We start from the raw sequence: 17,224 nt of genomic DNA, 5'->3' as shown, positions 1-17,224 counted from the left end.
TTGTTTTGGAAATGTAGAATTACTGTAACCAAAGGGTGGGCCTGGAACCAGCAAAGAGATGCGTATTCCCTTGACCTGAAATTTTCCAATTTATGTCAAGTCTAAACTGGATATGGGGATGGGCGGTAAGAAATTATGGCTTGGTTCGAGACAGATCATGTAAAGAAAATTGATGTGCTAATATTGTCTGAGTTTATCCTGTTTTCTCTGCCTTGAAATCCTATGGTATTTAAAGGATATGTCCATGTCATTAGTGTTGTGCGACCTGCCATTTCCCTGAACTGTTTCACCAAGAAACTGTGAATCATAATGCGGTAAGCAACTGCTGCTTTCAACTTGGGGGAAAAAAATACAAAGATAATGTGGGTATTTTAAAAGATGATGCTACTGAAATTAACAGGGAACTTATCATTTAAAGGACATTGTTCTCATTCTGTAGAGGTTCCTGCAAAAAAGATGTAGCATCTTTCACAATCGTGGGATATCCCAAAGAGCTTTACAGCTAACTAATACTTAGAAGTGAGGTTACTGTAATTAAACACAGCAGCAGTGTGCACCTGGCAGACCTCCCAGAACAGTAGTGTGATAATGACCAGATAAGAATTCAGGATGTTGAATATAGGCCAAATACTGGGGAGAATCCCACTGCTTTTCTTTGAACAGTAGCGTGTGATCATTTATGCTCACCAGAGAGCATATGGGCTTCAGTTTAAAGTTACATCTGAAATCATTCATCACCTCTCATGACAGGAGTATAGTGGTGATGAAGCCAGACTAGTAATTGGGAGCTCTGGACCAATGTAGCAAAACGTGATTTCAAATATCCACACGACAGCTGGTGGTATTTAAAATCAATGAATTAATAATTCTGGAATAAAATGTTAATCTCAAATAATCACAAAACCATAAGATTATCATAGTAATCCATCTCATTCACTTAGGTCCTTGAGAGGGGGAAATCTTTATTGCCCAAATGTGACTCCAGAACAATGGCAGACTTTGACCAGCCTCTTAGCTGTACTGATCCACTAGAGAACTAAAGTACGATGAATACAAAAACATATGAGCTGCAGTGGTTCAAAAGTGTGGCTCACCAATACTTCCTTGAGGCAATGATGATCAATAATCTCTTCTGCGACACTCCTATCCCAACAAGTATTTTTTAAAATTATATGCAGTACTTCCTTCGTACTTTACTGGAGTGTTGACCTAAACATTTTGCTCAGGTGGGACTTGAACCACAATTTATGGAATGAGTTGCCAGAGGAACTGGAGGCTCGTACAATTGCAGCATTTAAATGGCATCTGGATGGGTAAATGAATAGGAAGGATTTAGAGGGACATGGGCCAGGTGCTGGCAGATGGAACTAGATTTGGTTAGGATATCTGGTTGGCATGGACAAGTTGGACTGAAGGGATAGTTTCCATGCTGTACATCACTACATCTTTAACTGGAAAGCTTGAAGTCAAACTTAGATGAGAGTGAGCAAAAAAAAATCCACTTTAAGCAGAGGGTTATGAATGTGACTGTCAAGTTGAGGGCTCATTGTATCGAAAAATTCACAAGTGTTAGTATCAGGTTTGAAATTTAATGGCAGTCCATGAGAAATGTTGAGAGATTTGTTCCCACACACTGAAGACTAACCAGGAGAAAAGCAATGATTGATTCTACCCTGTACACTTCTACATTCATGTAGTCCTTTATATTAATAGCTGGATTCTGCTGCTATCTTTGCTACATGCTCTGGCTCATTCGTTGTGTTTAAAAAAAACTCAAAAGTTGCTTTGAAAAATAATTCAACTCTGTATAAAGTTTAAGAATCACAAATATTTCCACACGTATCAGCACCATGGAATGCTTCTGATGCTGCTGTTATGAGTTGATTTGGTTGCAATGGTAAAAAATAATAATTTATTAAGTAATTGCTATATGATACACATTTCAAAGTTTGGTTGCTTAATCTGGATTAAAGGTTTAAAAAAAAGTTCTAATTTTAGTGGATTACAAATTGATATCCTGCAGCTAATCAATGTTTTGTTCTGTTGTGTTGTGTTTAAAGTTGATCAGCTTCACTTGCCTAATTCCAGTGAACGAAAGGTTGACTGGGAGCTCACTGACATTATTATAACAGAGTTAATAATGGGAATTGAAGTGAACTATACACAGCCACTTTCATTATTTATGCCCTAGGAATGTCTTTCAAAACTAACTCAATCTCTGTGACATATCAAAAAGAAACTATATGATGTTTAAAAAGTTAAAACTGGCACACAGTGTTTCTAGAGGGCTCTAGATGAGATATTGTCTCATTTATTAGTAAGTTCAAGCCTGCTCCTGTAATATTACTAAACGTAAAGGAAATACACATTACTGAAGTGAACCATTATGTTTTAGATATTTAATTTTTCATTCCACATTCGCAGACAGTTTTTTGAGCAGTACTGTATCGTTAAATTAATTCAAATAAATTATTGTTTCATAAAAATTGTATACTCATGAGCAGTGTATGCAAAACTCAGTTTTGTTGTCTATGAGGCAATAGTGCCCCAATTTTAATAGTTTAAAATAATTTGGTTAAAATAGTTACTGATTTTTCATCTTGAGCTGTTACTTCCAGCAAAGAATTGTTTCACAGCTATGGAACTTTTTTTACAATGCAGAAAAGAAAGTGCAAACCGAGCTGCAGGTTCAGATTCTAGAGGCAATGGGTCCAACCTTTTTCTTAAATAAGAGCTTCAAACCAGGGAAACAGCAAAATATTATGGTACTATCTAAAAGTGAAGATTTATGTTGAACTGCATCAAAGCTTTTAAATGAGACATCTCTGCAGGAGTGGAACTCTTCAGATTTTTTTCATCGTAAAAGCCGAAGCTAAGAAAACATTTGGTTAAACTGTTGTGTTACTCGGATGAATGTTGTTCTCCGGCTCAGTTCCTTCAGTTTAGCAGCTCCCACATAGGTGCAGGTGGAACGTATTCCCCCTAAAATATCGAGGATTGTATTCTCCACATCTCCTCTGTACGGAACTTCCACTGTTCTGCCTTCTGAAGCTCTGAATGGAAAAGAAAGATAAGAGGTAATCTACATTGTTAGATGAGAGCCTGCAGGTGAACAAGAGAGGATAAAGTGATTGGACCCATTCCTTGTTCCATCTGCTGAATAATATAATTGCCTAGATTGATATCTTGAACTACTAATGATGCTAATTTCTGAGATAGGAAATAGAATCAAACAGAACAATCACTGAGGAGAATTACAGAAAATGTTATAGGGAAGGAGTGTTCAGCAAAGGCTATTATAATTTCCAGAACAAATCATAAGACTGAATACAGAAAGCGTCAGGAATCTGTCTCCAGGCAGAGTAGTTAGATTCATAGAGATGTACAGCATGGAAATAGACCCTTCGGTCCAAACCGTCCATGCCGACCAGATATCCCAACCCAATCTAGTCCCACCTGCCAGCACGGGCAGGTGGGACTAGGGCGGCACGGTGGCACAATGGTTAGCACTGCTGCCTCACAGCGCCAGAGACCTGGGTTCAATTCTCGCCTCAGGCGACTGACTGTGGAGTTTGCACGTTCTCCCCGTGGGTTTCCTCCGGTTTCCTCCCACAATCCAAAAATGTGCAGGTTAGGTGAATTGGCCATGCTAAATTGCCCGTAGGGGTAAATGTAGGGGAATGGGTCTGGGTGGGTTACGCTTCGGCGGGTCGGTGTGGACTTGTTGGGCCGAAGGGCCTGTTTCCACACTGTAAGTAATCTAATCTAATCTAATCACCCAGCCTATATCCCTCCAAACCCTTCCTACTCGTATACCCATCCATTTACATAAATGATTTGGATGCGAGCATAAGAGGTACAATTAGTAAGTTTGCAGATGACACCAAAATTGGAGGTGTAGTGGACAACAAAGAGGGTTACCTCAGATTACAACAGGATCTGGACCAGATGGGCCAATGGGCCGAGAAGTGGACCAGATGGAGTTTAATTCCGATAAATGCGAGGTGCTGCATTTTGGGAAAGCAAATCTTAGCAAAACTTATACACTTAATGGTAAGGTCCTAGGGAGTGTTGCTGAACAAAGAGACCTTGGAGTGCACGTTCATTGCTCTTTGAAAGTGGAGTTGCAGGTAGATAGGATAGTGAAGGTGGCGTTTGGTATGCTTTCCTTTATGGGTCATAGTATTGAGTACAGGAATTGGGAGCTGAAAATGTGTTGCTGGAAAAGCGCAGCAGGTCAGGCAGCATCCAGGGAACAGGAGAATCGACGTTTCGGGCATAAGCCCTTCTTCCTGAAGAAGGGCTTATGCCCGAAACGTCGATTCTCCTGTTCCCTGGATGCTGCGTGACCTGCTGCGCTTTTCCAGCAACACATTTTCAGCTCTGATCTCCAGCATCTGCAGACCTCACTTTCTCCTACAGGAATTGGGAGGTCATGTTGTGGCTGTACAGGACATTGGTTAGGCCACTGTTGGAATATTGCGTGCAATTCTGGTCTCCTTCCTATCAGAAAGATGTTGTGAAACTTGAAAGGGTTCAGCAAAGATTTACAAGGATGTTGCCACGGTTGGAGGATTTGAGCTATAGGGAGAGACTGAACAGGCTGAGGCTGTTTTCCCTGCAGCGTTGGAGGCTGAGGGGTGATCTTATAGAGGTTTAGAAAATTGTGAATGGCATGGATAGGATAAATAGGCAAAGTCTTTTCCCTGGGGTCAGGGAGTCCAGAACTAGAGGGTATAGGTTCAGGGTGAGAGGGGAAAGATATAAAAGAGACCTAAGGGACAACGTTTTCACACAGAGGGCGGTACGTGTATGGAATGAGCTGCCAGAGGATGTGATGGGGGCTGATACAATTGCGACAATTAAGAGGCATTTGGATGGGTATATGAATAGGAAGGGTTTGGAGGTATATGGGCCGGGTACTGGTAGGTGGGACTAGATTGGGTTGGGATACCTGGTCAGCATGGACGGGTTGGACCGAAGGGTCTGTTTCCATGCTGTACATCTCTATGACCATTCAGATACTTTTTAAATGTTGTGATTGTACCAGCCTCCTCCACTTCCTCCTGACAGTTTATTCCATACATGCACCAGCCTGTGTGAAAATGTTGCCCCTTTTTAAATCTTGCCTCTCTCATCTTTAGTTTTGGACTCCCCCACCTTGGGAAAAAGACCTTGTCTATTTATCCTATCCATGACCCTCATTCTTTTATAAACCTCTATAAGGTCACTCCTCAGCCTCTGATGCTCCAGGGAAAATAACCCCAACCTATTCAGCCTCTCCCTATAGCTCCAACTCTGGCAACATTCTTGTAAATCATTTCTGAACCCTTTCAAGTGGGCTGGCACAATGGCTCAGTGGTTAGCACTGCTGCCTCACACTGCCAGGTACCCACGTTCAATGCCAGCCTCAGGCAACTGGGTTTCCTCCAAAAGTCCAAAGATGTGCAGGTTTGGTGAATTGGCCATGCTAAATTGCCCATAATGTCCAGGGATATCTTAAGTTAGATAAATTAGCCATCAGAAATGCAGGGTCATAGGGACAGGGTAAGGGGAGTTAGTCTGGGCGGGATGCTCTTTGGAGATTCAGTGTGGACCAGTTGGGCTGAAAGAGCCTCTACAGTGTGGAAAAAGGCCAATGATTCTAATATGAGATCTTTCCTGAAACAAAGAGACCAGAATTGAACGCAGTATTCCAAAAGTGGCCTAACCAATATTTTGCTTGGCTGCAACATGAACTCCCAAAACTCCTATACTCAAGCACTGAGCAATAAAGGCAAGCATGCCAAATGCCACCTTCACTACCCTGTCTACCTGCAACTCCACTTTCAAAGAACCTGCACTGCAAAGTTTCTTTGTTCGACAACACTCCCCAGGACCTTACCATTAAGTATATATGTCCTGTCCTGATTTGATCTACTGAAATGTAATATCTCATATTTTTCTAGATTAAACTCCATCTGCCACTCCTCAGCCTGCCTGATCAATGTCCTATTGTACTCTGAGGCAACCTTCTTCACTGTCCAAGACACCACCAATTTCTGTGTTAACTGCAAATTTACTAACCATACCTCCAAATCATTTACATAAATAACAAAGAGCAGTGGACCCACTATCAATCCCTGAGGTGAGCTGGTGAGCACAGGCTTCCAATCCGAAAAGCAATCCTTCACCACCATCACCGTCTGTCTCCTACCTTCTAGCCAATTTTGTGTCCAACCAGTTAGATCTCCCTGGATTCCATGTGATCTAACCTTGTTAACCAGTCTACCATGCGGAGCCTTACTGAAGTCCATATAGATTAGATTCCCGACATTGTGGAAACAGGCCCTTTGGCCCAACAAGTCCACACCGACCCTCTGAAGAATAACTCACCCAGACCCATTTCCCTCTGCCTAACGTACCTAACACTATAGGCAATTTAGTGTGTCCAATTCACCTGACCACACCTTTGGACTGTGGGAGGAAACCGGAGCACCCGGGGGAAACCCACGCAGACACGGGGAGAAGGTGCAAACTCCACACAGTCACCCGTGGCAGGAATAGAACCCAGGTCTTATAGACAATGTCCATCACTCTGCCCTCATCAATCCTCTTCATCACTTCAAAAAATTCAATCAAGTTAGTGAGACACAATTTCCCCCACACACAGCCATGTTGACTACCCCATGTTGCCTTTCCAAATGCATGTAAATCCTATTCTTCAGAATTCCGTCCAACAATTTGCCCACCACTGATGTCAGGCTCACTGGTCTACAGTTCCCTGGCTTTTCCTTACCACCTTTCTTAAATAATGGCACCACATTAGCCAACCTAGCCAGTCATCTGACACATTACCTGTGGCTATTGATGATACAAATATCTCAGCAAGGTACCTAGCAATGGTTTCCCACAGCATTCTAGGGTCCAGTCCCAGATATTCATTCAACATTATGCAAAGAACAATACAGCATAGAAACATGACCTTCGGCTCTCCAAGCCTACGCGCCTTGCTTTTAGGTTTAAAAAAAAGATGAGATCCTATGTCATGCGTACCAATGTATACCACAACCATTGGCTATTTGCTCTCTCGCTCCAGAATATCCTGCAAGCACTCCAAGACATCCAGGATCCTAGTACCAGGGAGGCAACACACCATTCTAGACCCTTGTTTGTGGCCACAGAAATGCCTATCTATTCCCCTTAGGATTGAATGCCCTATAACTATAGCATTTCTAAGTCTATTTCTCCTTCCCTCTGCAGCAGAAAGGACCGTGGTGCCATGAATTTAGCTGCTGCATTTATTCCGAGAAGCCATACCCCTCAAAAGTATCCAATTTGTAGTAGAATAGTCCCAGGAGATTCCTGCACGGCCTGCTTAGCCCTCCTGTCGTCTAGCGGTCACCCATTCCCTTCCTGCCTGTGGAGTGAGAGTCTGCGGTGTGACCACCTCTCTGTACGTGCTGTCCACAATACACTCCACCTCGTGCAAATGCTCCACACTGTCCCCTGATGGCACGGTGGCACAGTGGTTAGCACTGCTGCCTCACAGCACCAGAGACCTGGGTTCAATTCCTGCCTCAGGCGACTGACCGTGTGGAGTTTGCATGTTCTCCCCGTGTCTGCGTGGGTTTCCTCCAGGTGCTCCGGTTTCCTCCCACAGACCAAAAATGTGCAGGTTAGGTGAATTGGCCATGCTAAACTGCCCGTAGTGTTAGGTGAAGGGATAAATGTAGGGGAATGGGTCTGGGTGGGTTGCGCTTCGGCAGGCCGGTGTGGGCTTGTTGGGCCGAAGGTCCTGTTTCCACACTGTAAGTAATCTAATCTAAAAAAAAAATGCCGTTCCAACTCCAAAACTCAAGCATCCAGGAGCTGCAGCTCGAGACACTTCTTGCATCCCTAACGCATTTTAAGATGTCCAGCACCACCTTCTCTCTAATATGGACACTCAAGATACTGCTATTTATTTCGCCCAGTTCTCTAGCTTCCCAATTCTTCTCCACAATAAGCAATGATGCAAAATACCCGTTTAGTATCTCACAGATCTCCTGCGATTCCACACGCAGGCAGCTTTGCTGATCGTTAAGAGGCCCAATCTCTCCTTAGTTACTCTCTCATCCTTGATATATTTGTAGAAACCCTTTAGATTCTCCATAACCCTATCTGCCAAAACTATCTTTTATCCTTCCTGATTTCCCCCTTAAGTATACTCCTCTAGGGGCTCACTCAAGCTGTGCTGTCTATACCTGACGTTTATTTCCTTCTGTTTTCTTGGCCAGAGCCTCAGTTTCTCTAGTCAACCAGAATTCTCTCCCTCTACCAGCCTTGCCCTTCACTTTAACAGGGATATATTGTCCCTAGATTCTCTTTGCTTCATTTTTGAAGGCTTCCCACTTTCCAACCGTCCCTACATCTGCGAATATCTGCCCCCAGTCAACCTGTGAAAGTTCTTGCCTAATACCATCAAAATTAGCCTTACTCTAATTTAGAACTCTAACTTTTAGATGAGGTCTATCACTATCCATAGCTATTTTAAAATTAAAAGGATTATAATCACTTGTCCTAAAGTGATCCCCTACTGATACCTCAGTCACTTGCCCTGCCTTATTTCCCAAGAATAGGTCAAGTTTTGCTCCTTCTCTAATAGGTTCAACCATATACTAAATAAGAAAATTTTCTTGTACACACTTAACAAATTCCTCTCCATCTGATCCCTTAACACTATGGCAGTCCCAAGATTATACTGGTGCTGGAAAAGCACAGCAGGTCAGGCAGCATCCGAGGAGCAGGAAAATCGACGTATCGGGCAAAAACCATTCATCAGGAATTCCCTATCATTACCACTCTATTATTCTTACAGAAAACTGAGATCTCCTTACAAATTTACTTCTCAATTTCACACTGACTATTGAGGGCTCTATAGATCATCTCAATAAGTTGATTATCCCTTTCTTCTTTCTCCGTTCCCCTCAAATAATTGAACTGGACATACTCTCTGGTATATCCTCCCTCAATACAACTGCAAAAGAAAACGCATACAATGTGGTGAAGATTAGTGGGAAGCCTTTAAAAAAAAACAGCAGAGGATAACCTAAAAAGTAATAAGTGATAAGATGAGATATGAGAGCAAGCTAGCTAGTAATATAAAAGAAGATTGCAAAAATTATTTTTTGGTAACTTAAAAGGTAAGAGTGCCATAAATGCTGTTGGATGCGAATCTGATCAGATCAAATGGATCGGTTGGAGAGACAGAAGCAATGGGGAATTTGCAACTGCAACACTATGTGATGGATGGCAGTTATAGGAAGGGGGGGAAAAGTCTCAGATACAGTCACATTGATGGGTTAACTCCAGGAAAGGTAAGAGTGGTAGGCACCGAGTGCAGGAGTTTTTTGTGGATATACCCATTTCAAACAGGTATGCTGTTTTGGAAAATATAGAGGGTAATGGATTCTCAGGGGAACGTAGCATGAACAGCCAAGTTTCTGGTATTGAGACTGGCTCTAATGCAACGAGGGGTACATCGGCTTCCAAGAGATCAATTGTGTTAGGGGATTCTGTAGTCAGAGGTACAGACATACGTTTCTGTGGCCAGCAGAGAAAAAGCAGAATGGTGTGTTGTTTCCCTGGTGTCTCAGAGAGGATGTCTCAGAGAGGGTGCAGAATGTTCTCACGGGGGAGAGGGGCCAGCAGGAGGTCATTGTCCACATTCCCCTTCCTATGTCATTGGAACCAAAGGTTGAGACTCTGAAGGGAGATCAGAGAGTTAGGCAGAAATTTAAAAAGGAGGTCCTCAAGGGTAGTAATATCTGGATTACTCCCGGTGCTTTGAGCTAGTGAGGGCAGGAATAGGAGGATAGAGCAGATGAATGCATGGCTGAGGAGCTGGTGTATGGGAGAAGGATTCACATTTTTGGATCTTTGGAATCTCCTTTGGGGTAGAGGTGACCTGTACAAGAAGGACGGATTGCACCTAAATTAGAAGGGGACTAATAAACTGGCAGGGAAATTTGCTACAGCTGCTCGGGAGGATTTAAACTAGTAAGGTGGGGGGGGGGGTGGGACCCAGGGAGATAGTGAGGAAAGAGGTCAAACTGAGACTGGTACAGTTGAGAACAGAAGTGAGTCAAACAGGGCAGGCAGGGACAAGGTAGGTCTAATAAATTAAACTGCATTTATTTCAATGCAAAGGGCCTATCAGGGAAGGTTGATGAACTCAGGGCATGGTTAGGAACATGGGACTGGGATATCATAGCAATTACAGAAACATGGCTCAGGGATGGGCAGGACTGGCAGCTTAATCTTCCAGGATACAAATGCTACAGGAAGGATAGAAAGGGAGGCAAGAGAGGAGGGGGAGTGGCATTTTTGATAAGGGATAGCATTACAGCTGTGCTGAGGGAGGATATTTCCAGAAATACATCCAGGGAGGTTATTTGGGTGGAACTGAGAAATAAGAAAGGGATGATCACCTTATTGGGATTGTATTATAGACCCCCTAATAGTCAGAGGGAAATTGAGAAACAAACTTGTGAGGAGATCTCAGCTATCTGTAAGAATAATAGGGTGGTTATAGTAGATTTTGACTTTCCAAACATAAACTGGGACTGCCATAGTGTTAAAGGTTTAGACGCATACAAGACAATTTTCTGATTCAGTATGTGGATGTACCTACTACAGAAGGTACAAAATTTGACCTATTCTTGGGAAATAAGGCAGGGCAGGTGACTGAGGTGTCAGTGGGGGAGCACTTTGGATTTAAAATAGTGATGGAAAAGGATAAACCAGATCTAAAAGTTGACGTTCTAAATTGGAGAAAAGCCAATTTTGATGGTATTAGGCAAGAACTTTCAAAAGCAGATTGGAGGCAGATGTGCGCATGTAAAGGTACGGCTGGAAAATGGGAAGCCTTCAGAAATGAGATAACGAGAATCCAGAGAAAGTATATTCCTGTCAGGGTGAAAGGAAAGGCTGGTAGGTATAGGGAATGCTGGATGACTAAAGAAATTCAGGGTTCAGTTAAGAAAAAGGAAGCATATGTCAGGTATAGACAGGATAGATCGAGTGAATCCTTAGAAGAGTATAAAGGCAGTGGGAGTATACTTAAGAGGGAAATCAGGAGGGCAAAACGGGGACATGAGATAGCGTTGGCAAATAGAATTAAGGAGAATCCAAAGGGTTTTTACAAACACATTAAAGGACAAAAGGGTAACAAGGGAGAGAATAGGGCCCCTCAAAGATCAGCAAGGCGGTTTTTGTGTGGAGCCGCAGAAATTGGGGGAGATACTAAATGAGTATTTTGCATCAGTATTTACTGTGGAAAAGGATATGGGAGATATAGACTGTAGGGAAATAGATGGTGGCATCTTGCAAAATGTCCAGATTACAGAGGAGGAAGTGCTGGATGTCTTCAAACGGGTAAAGGTGGATAAATCCCCAGGACCTGATCAGGTGTACCCGAGAACTCTAGGAAGCTAGAGAAGTGATTGCTGGGCCTCTTGCTGAGATATTTGTATCATCGATAGTCACAGGTGAGGTGCCGGAAGACTGGAGGTTGGCAAACGTGGTGCCACCGTTTAAGAAGGGCAGCAAGGACAAGCCAGGGAACTATAGACCAGTGAGCCTGACCTCAGTGGTGGGCAAGTTGTTGGAGGGAATCCTGAGGGACAGGATGTACATGTATTTGGAAAGGCAAGGACTGATTCGGGATAGTCAACATGTCTTTGTGCTTGGGAAATCATGTCTCACAAACTTGACTAAGTTTTTTGAAGAAGTAACAAAGAGGATTGATGAGGGCAGAGCGGTAGATGTGATCTGTATGGACTTCAGTAAGGCATTTGACAAGGTTCCCCATGGGAGATTGATTAGCAAGATTAGATCTCACAGAATATAGATTGGGAGAACTAGCCATTTGGATACAGAACTGGCTCAAAGGTAGAAGACAGAGGGTGGTGGTGGAGGGTTGTTTTTCAGACTGGAGACCTGTGACCAGTGGAGTGCCACAAGGATCGGTGCTGGGTCCTCTACATTTTGTCATTTACATAAATGATTTGGATGCGAGCATAAGAGGTAGTTAGTAAGTTTGCAGATGACACTAAAATTGAAGGGGTAGAGGACAGAGAAAAGGGTTACCTCAGATTACAACAGGATCTGGACCAGGTGGGCCAATGGGCAGAGAAGTGGCAGATAGAGTTTAATTGAGATAAATGCGAGGTGCTGCATTTTGGGAAAGCAAATCTTGGCGGGACTTATACACTTAATGGTAAGGTCCTAGGGAGTGTTGCTGAACAAAGAGACCTTGGACTGCAGATTCATGGCTCCTTGAAAGTGGAGTCGCAGGTAGATAGGATAGTGAAGGCTGCGTTTGGTATGCTTTCCTTTATTGGTCAGAGTATTGAGTACAGGAGTTGGGAGGTCATGTTGCGGCTGTACAGGACACTGGTTAGGCCACTGTTGGAATATTGCGTGCAATTCTGGTCCCCTTCCTATCGGAAAGATGTTGTGAAACTTGAAAGGGTTCAGAAAAGATTTTCAAGCAAGTTACTAGAGTTGGAGGATTTGAGCTCTAGGGAGAGGCTGAACAGGCTGGGGCTGGAGAGTTGGGAGCTGAGGGATTATGAGGGGCATGGATAGGGTAAATAGGCAAAGTTTTTTCCCTGGGGTTGGGGAGTCCAGAACTAGACGGCATAGGTTTAAGTTGAGAGGGGAAAGATATAAAAGAGACCTAAGGGGCAACTTTTTCACACAGAGTGTGGTACGGGTATGGAATGAGCTGCCAGAAGAAGTAGTGGAGGCTGGTACAATTGCAACATGTAATAGGCATTTGAATGGTATACGAATAGCAAGGGTTTGGAGGGATGTGGGCCGGGTGCTGGCAGATGGGACTAAATTGAGTTGGGATATCTGGTCGGCATGGACGGGTTGGACCAAATGATCTGTTTCAATGCTGTACATCTCTATGACTCTGAGTAAGGCAAGAGTGAACATTGGACCACTGCAAAACTAGGCTGCAGACATAGGAATGGGGAACAAAGAAATTGCATAGAAACTAAATAGGTACTTTGCATCAGTTTTAACAACGGAAGACACTAGCAACATACCAGAACTTCAAAAGAGTCAGAGGGCAGAAAGGGGGATAGTGGCCATCACTAAAGAGAAGGTGCTAAAAGCTAAAAGGTCTGACGGTGGATTACACCCAGAGTTCTGAAGGAGATAGCTGAGGAGATTATAAAGACCACAGTAGTGATCATTCAAGAATCACTGAATCAGGGAGGGTCCCAGAGAACTGGACATTGGCTAGTGTAACACCTTAGTTTAAGAGGAGAGGGAGGTAGAAAACAGGAATTTAGAGGCTGGATGGACTGACCTTGATCGCTGATAAGATTTCAGTGTCTATTATTAAAGATGAGATTGCAAGAGTACTTGGATGTTAAAATAGAGCCGAGTCAGCACAATTTTGTCAAGGGAGGTCATGCCTGACAAATCTATGAGAAAGTAACAAGCAAGTTAGACAAATAGGAGCCAGTGAACACGATCTGTTTGGACTTCCAGAATGCCTTTGACAAGGAGCTGCACAGGAGGCTGCTAAATAACATAAGAGCCCATGGTATTATGGGCAAGGTACTGACATGAATAAAGGATTGGCTGACTGGCAGAGGACAGTGTGTGGGATAAAGGAGTCTTCAGGAAGACTAGTAGAGTTTCACAGACATCTCATAGTGATTTCATGCTGGAGCTAGAAGATTAGATTCCCTACAGTGTGGAACCAGGCCACTTGGCTCAACAAGCGCACACCGACCCTCCACACAGTAACCCACCTAGACCCATTTCCATCTGCATGATGCACCTAACACCTATGGGCAATTTAGTATGGCCAATCCATCTGACCTGTACAGCTTTGGATTGTGAGGGGAAACCAATACAGACACGGGGAGAATGTGCAAACTCGACACAGACAGTCGCCTGAGGCAGGAATTGAACCTGGGTCCCTGGTGCTGTTAGGTAGCAGGGCTAACCACTGAGCCACCGTGCCACCACAATGTCAAAGGAGAATCCGAGAAGACTGAGATGGATAGTTGGAAAATGAGAATAAACAAATACTATAATGGTTTTGGAAGGAAGTAGAAGTGATAGCAGTGGAAACAAAGAAAGGAAGCAGTGGAACTGCTTCTGTGAAATGTTGCAATATTATAATTTGTGAAATGAACTGGGAGAATGGAATCCTTACAGGGTGTAGAGTGCAGGAAGTACAATCAAAGTTACTGTGTGAGTGAATAAGGTTGTAATGATTATTGGTTGATAACCAATCACCAAAGATGAAGACCAGAAAGTCATAGAGATGAAAAGCATGGAAACACAGACCCTTCGGTCCAACCTGTCCATGCCGACCAGATATCCCAACCCAATTTAGTCCCACCTGCCAGCACCTGGCCCATATCCCTCCAAACCCTTCCTATTCATATACCCATCCAAATGCCTCTTAAATGTTGCAATTGTACCAGCCTCCACCACACCCTCTGGCAGCTCATTCCAGACACGTACCACAATCTGCGTGAAAATATTGCCCCTTAGGTTTCTTTTATATCTTTTCCCTCTCGCCCTAAACCTATGCCCTCTAGTTCTGGCCTCCACGATCCCAGGGAAAAGACCTTGTCTATTTACCCTATCCATGCCCCTCATAATTTTGTAAAAAGGAGTATTTCAGAGATGGCCTACAGGTAGGTAAAAGACTGGTGGAAATTTAAGGCAAAATTGATCAGACTTTCTAGTTCAGACTGAGACAGGAAATGTAAGTGATACAATCACAATATCCTGGGAAAAGAGGTGAGGAACAAGGCTTGATTGACACTGAAATAGTGTGTGCCACACTTTCTCAAAATGACTACCACAACTAGGATCCATCAAGTACCCATAGCAATATATTTTCACTAGCACTGGATCACTGTCTCTCAAAGGTGTCCTGCTCTACAAGCCTCACTTCATGTCTTGTCTTATGCAACACTTTAACAAAAATCTACTTTTTCTTTGAAGGTTTGAAAGATTAAATGATTCAACAACTGATATGTATCAAAATTCCTCTAGCTCATTCTCCTCTCTGATTCTTTCTGATTGTATTTTTTTTCCATATGTTTCTGTATTACCCTTTGACCTTTTTCCCCTCTGGACCTGAATAGTCTGCTCTTAGCAAAGGCTTCAGGACCATTCCCTGAATTCTACTTCAAAGAATTTCGAACAGTAAAATCCTAAACTCATCTTCTATTGCCTTTGCTAACTTCATTTGGCTAAGAGTCTCACTCCCATGCAGAGGACCCCTTCATCTGTCTCCAATGTTATTTCTCCTCACAGAACTCCCTCTAGCTTCTTTCTCACCTTTGATCCTTTAAGTGAGAACTGGTGTGACATCAGCTCATCACTTTACTGTAATCTATCTCATCAGAACTTGCATCATTCTGTTCCCTCGGGTCTAATCCTAATATTGCCATCAAATCTGCTGACAGGGTTGATGCTGTAATTGTCTGGTGGTCCAACCTTGAATAGCAGCAGCTGAAGGTCAAATCTCTGACACTTGCTTCTGTCTCTCCAGACAAAGACGCCATCACAAACAAGTCATTGTTCCCTGGATAGTTACTAATCTCTTCTCTGGAGATCCTGTTTACATGGCTTCCGATTTCATATCTCCAGACCTCCAACCTCTTATTTCTACCTCGATTAAGTGAATGTTACTCTGGTAGAAGTTTAATTATACGTCCTCAGGACATCTTTTGTTCTTTTACTTGTCTCAAGGTTAACTTACTCTGATATTTTACCCCTTGTCATTTAATCTCTGTTGCCCTCAGTGCGATAACAAACCTTCCATTTCACTCTTTTCCACATGCTCCAGCCTTTCATTTGTTCAAACATTTCTAAAATTTCACCATTCTAATGTTTTCATTTCTGATTTCTATCATCTGTGGTGATTTTACTTCAGCAAGAGAAACCTATTGCCTCTTAAGTACAGAAAATGCCTTCAAAATCTGTGAATGAAAGATCTGTTCTGTGGCTATGAGCATTCTTCCAATTAAATGTACTGCCATTATATGGAAGCTAAATGCTGGAGACTTTATTTGATTTGAAGGCTTCTTGACAAGGTTCATGCATTCTTCTCATTGTTGCACTTCACACTGTGACGCCTGAAAGTTTACTTCCTGAAGATTGTAAAACTGCTTTAATCACCAAAGATCCTTCCGCAATTTTTTTTTGGAAAGGGAGAAAGCTGGAAGTCTGAAATGCAGAGCAGGTCAGTTAGTCTGCATTTGTGAACTGCAATGACCCATGTGCTAGTAAAACCCTGAGTTTTCTTTTGTGTGGTGTCCCATTAAAATTGAAATGTGTTGGGAAGTATTTTGATAGGTGGTGAACCAGTTTCCTGATAACGATATCATTAGGTGTGAAGAAGTGCCCATGTGACCTGTGGTTGCCACAGGGATGAAAAAACATAATTGCAGTGTCTCAGCCTTTTCTTTTTGTTTTGGAGAAATTTCTATTCTACTGAAATACCAAATGAAACCTTATTTTTGGCACACTCTCTGTAGATTCTGGTGCTGAAGCCAGTCTCTGAGAATAGGGCAGAGACTGCATCGTCTATGTTTTGTGGTAGAAAATGGGCACTCATGGAAGACAGTTCGAGAGAAGCCTGGTGGAGCTCAGCAAGACTCATTCCTACTATTTCACTGTTGTCAGAGCCCAGCCGACCATTTAAAAGGGTTGGAGAAGAGAATCTTTGCAGATTCTGTACCATCAGCACTGTCATGAGCTGAGTGAGGGTGGGTTTGTAATTGGGCACCTTGTCAGTGGAAACTGTGTTCAGGGACTTTAGACCGAATATGCTTATGTGCCTTGAGGACTGAAATGGTTGCATGGTAAGTGAGAGATCCTGCAAAATGAAGACCAAGTTGGAAAAACAGAGATCACACAGCTACACAGGAAGTAACAAGAGTGCCTGTAATTCCGGGCGGCATGGTGGCACAGTGGTTAGCGCTGCTGCCTCACAGCGCCAGAGACCCGGGTTCAATTCCCGCCTCAGACGACTGACTGTGTGGAGTTTGCACATTCTCCCCGTGTCTGTGTGGGTTTCCTCCGGGTGTTCCGGTTTCCTCCCACAGCCAAAGATGTGCAGGTCAGGTAAATTGGCCATGCTAAATTGTCCGTAGTGTTAGGTAAGGGGTAAATGTAGGGGTATGGGTGGTTTGTGCTTCGGCGGGTCGGT

The 17,224-nt window shown here is 43.2% G+C and overlaps 1 protein-coding gene across 1 annotated transcript in view; it reads right to left on the bottom strand.

Annotated features, from left to right (window-relative positions):
• Positions 1-2,379: 2,379 nt before the first annotated feature.
• The window catches only part of gmpr (guanosine monophosphate reductase), a 113,977-nt gene continuing 99,132 nt past the window's right edge, over positions 2,380-17,224 (bottom strand). The window contains exon 9 of the mRNA XM_043719073.2: positions 2,380-3,053. Coding sequence (XP_043575008.2) covers positions 2,873-3,053 — 181 coding nt within the window. The 3' untranslated portion in view covers positions 2,380-2,872. The remainder of the gene's footprint in view (positions 3,054-17,224) is intronic.

Source organism: Chiloscyllium plagiosum, unplaced genomic scaffold, assembly GCF_037043375.1.
Source record: "Chiloscyllium plagiosum isolate Xiang-an unplaced genomic scaffold, Cpla_swu_hap1 HiC_scaffold_34, whole genome shotgun sequence".
Taxonomy (NCBI): Eukaryota; Metazoa; Chordata; class Chondrichthyes; order Orectolobiformes; family Hemiscylliidae; genus Chiloscyllium; species Chiloscyllium plagiosum.
This window is presented reverse-complemented; position numbering and strand designations above follow the sequence as displayed.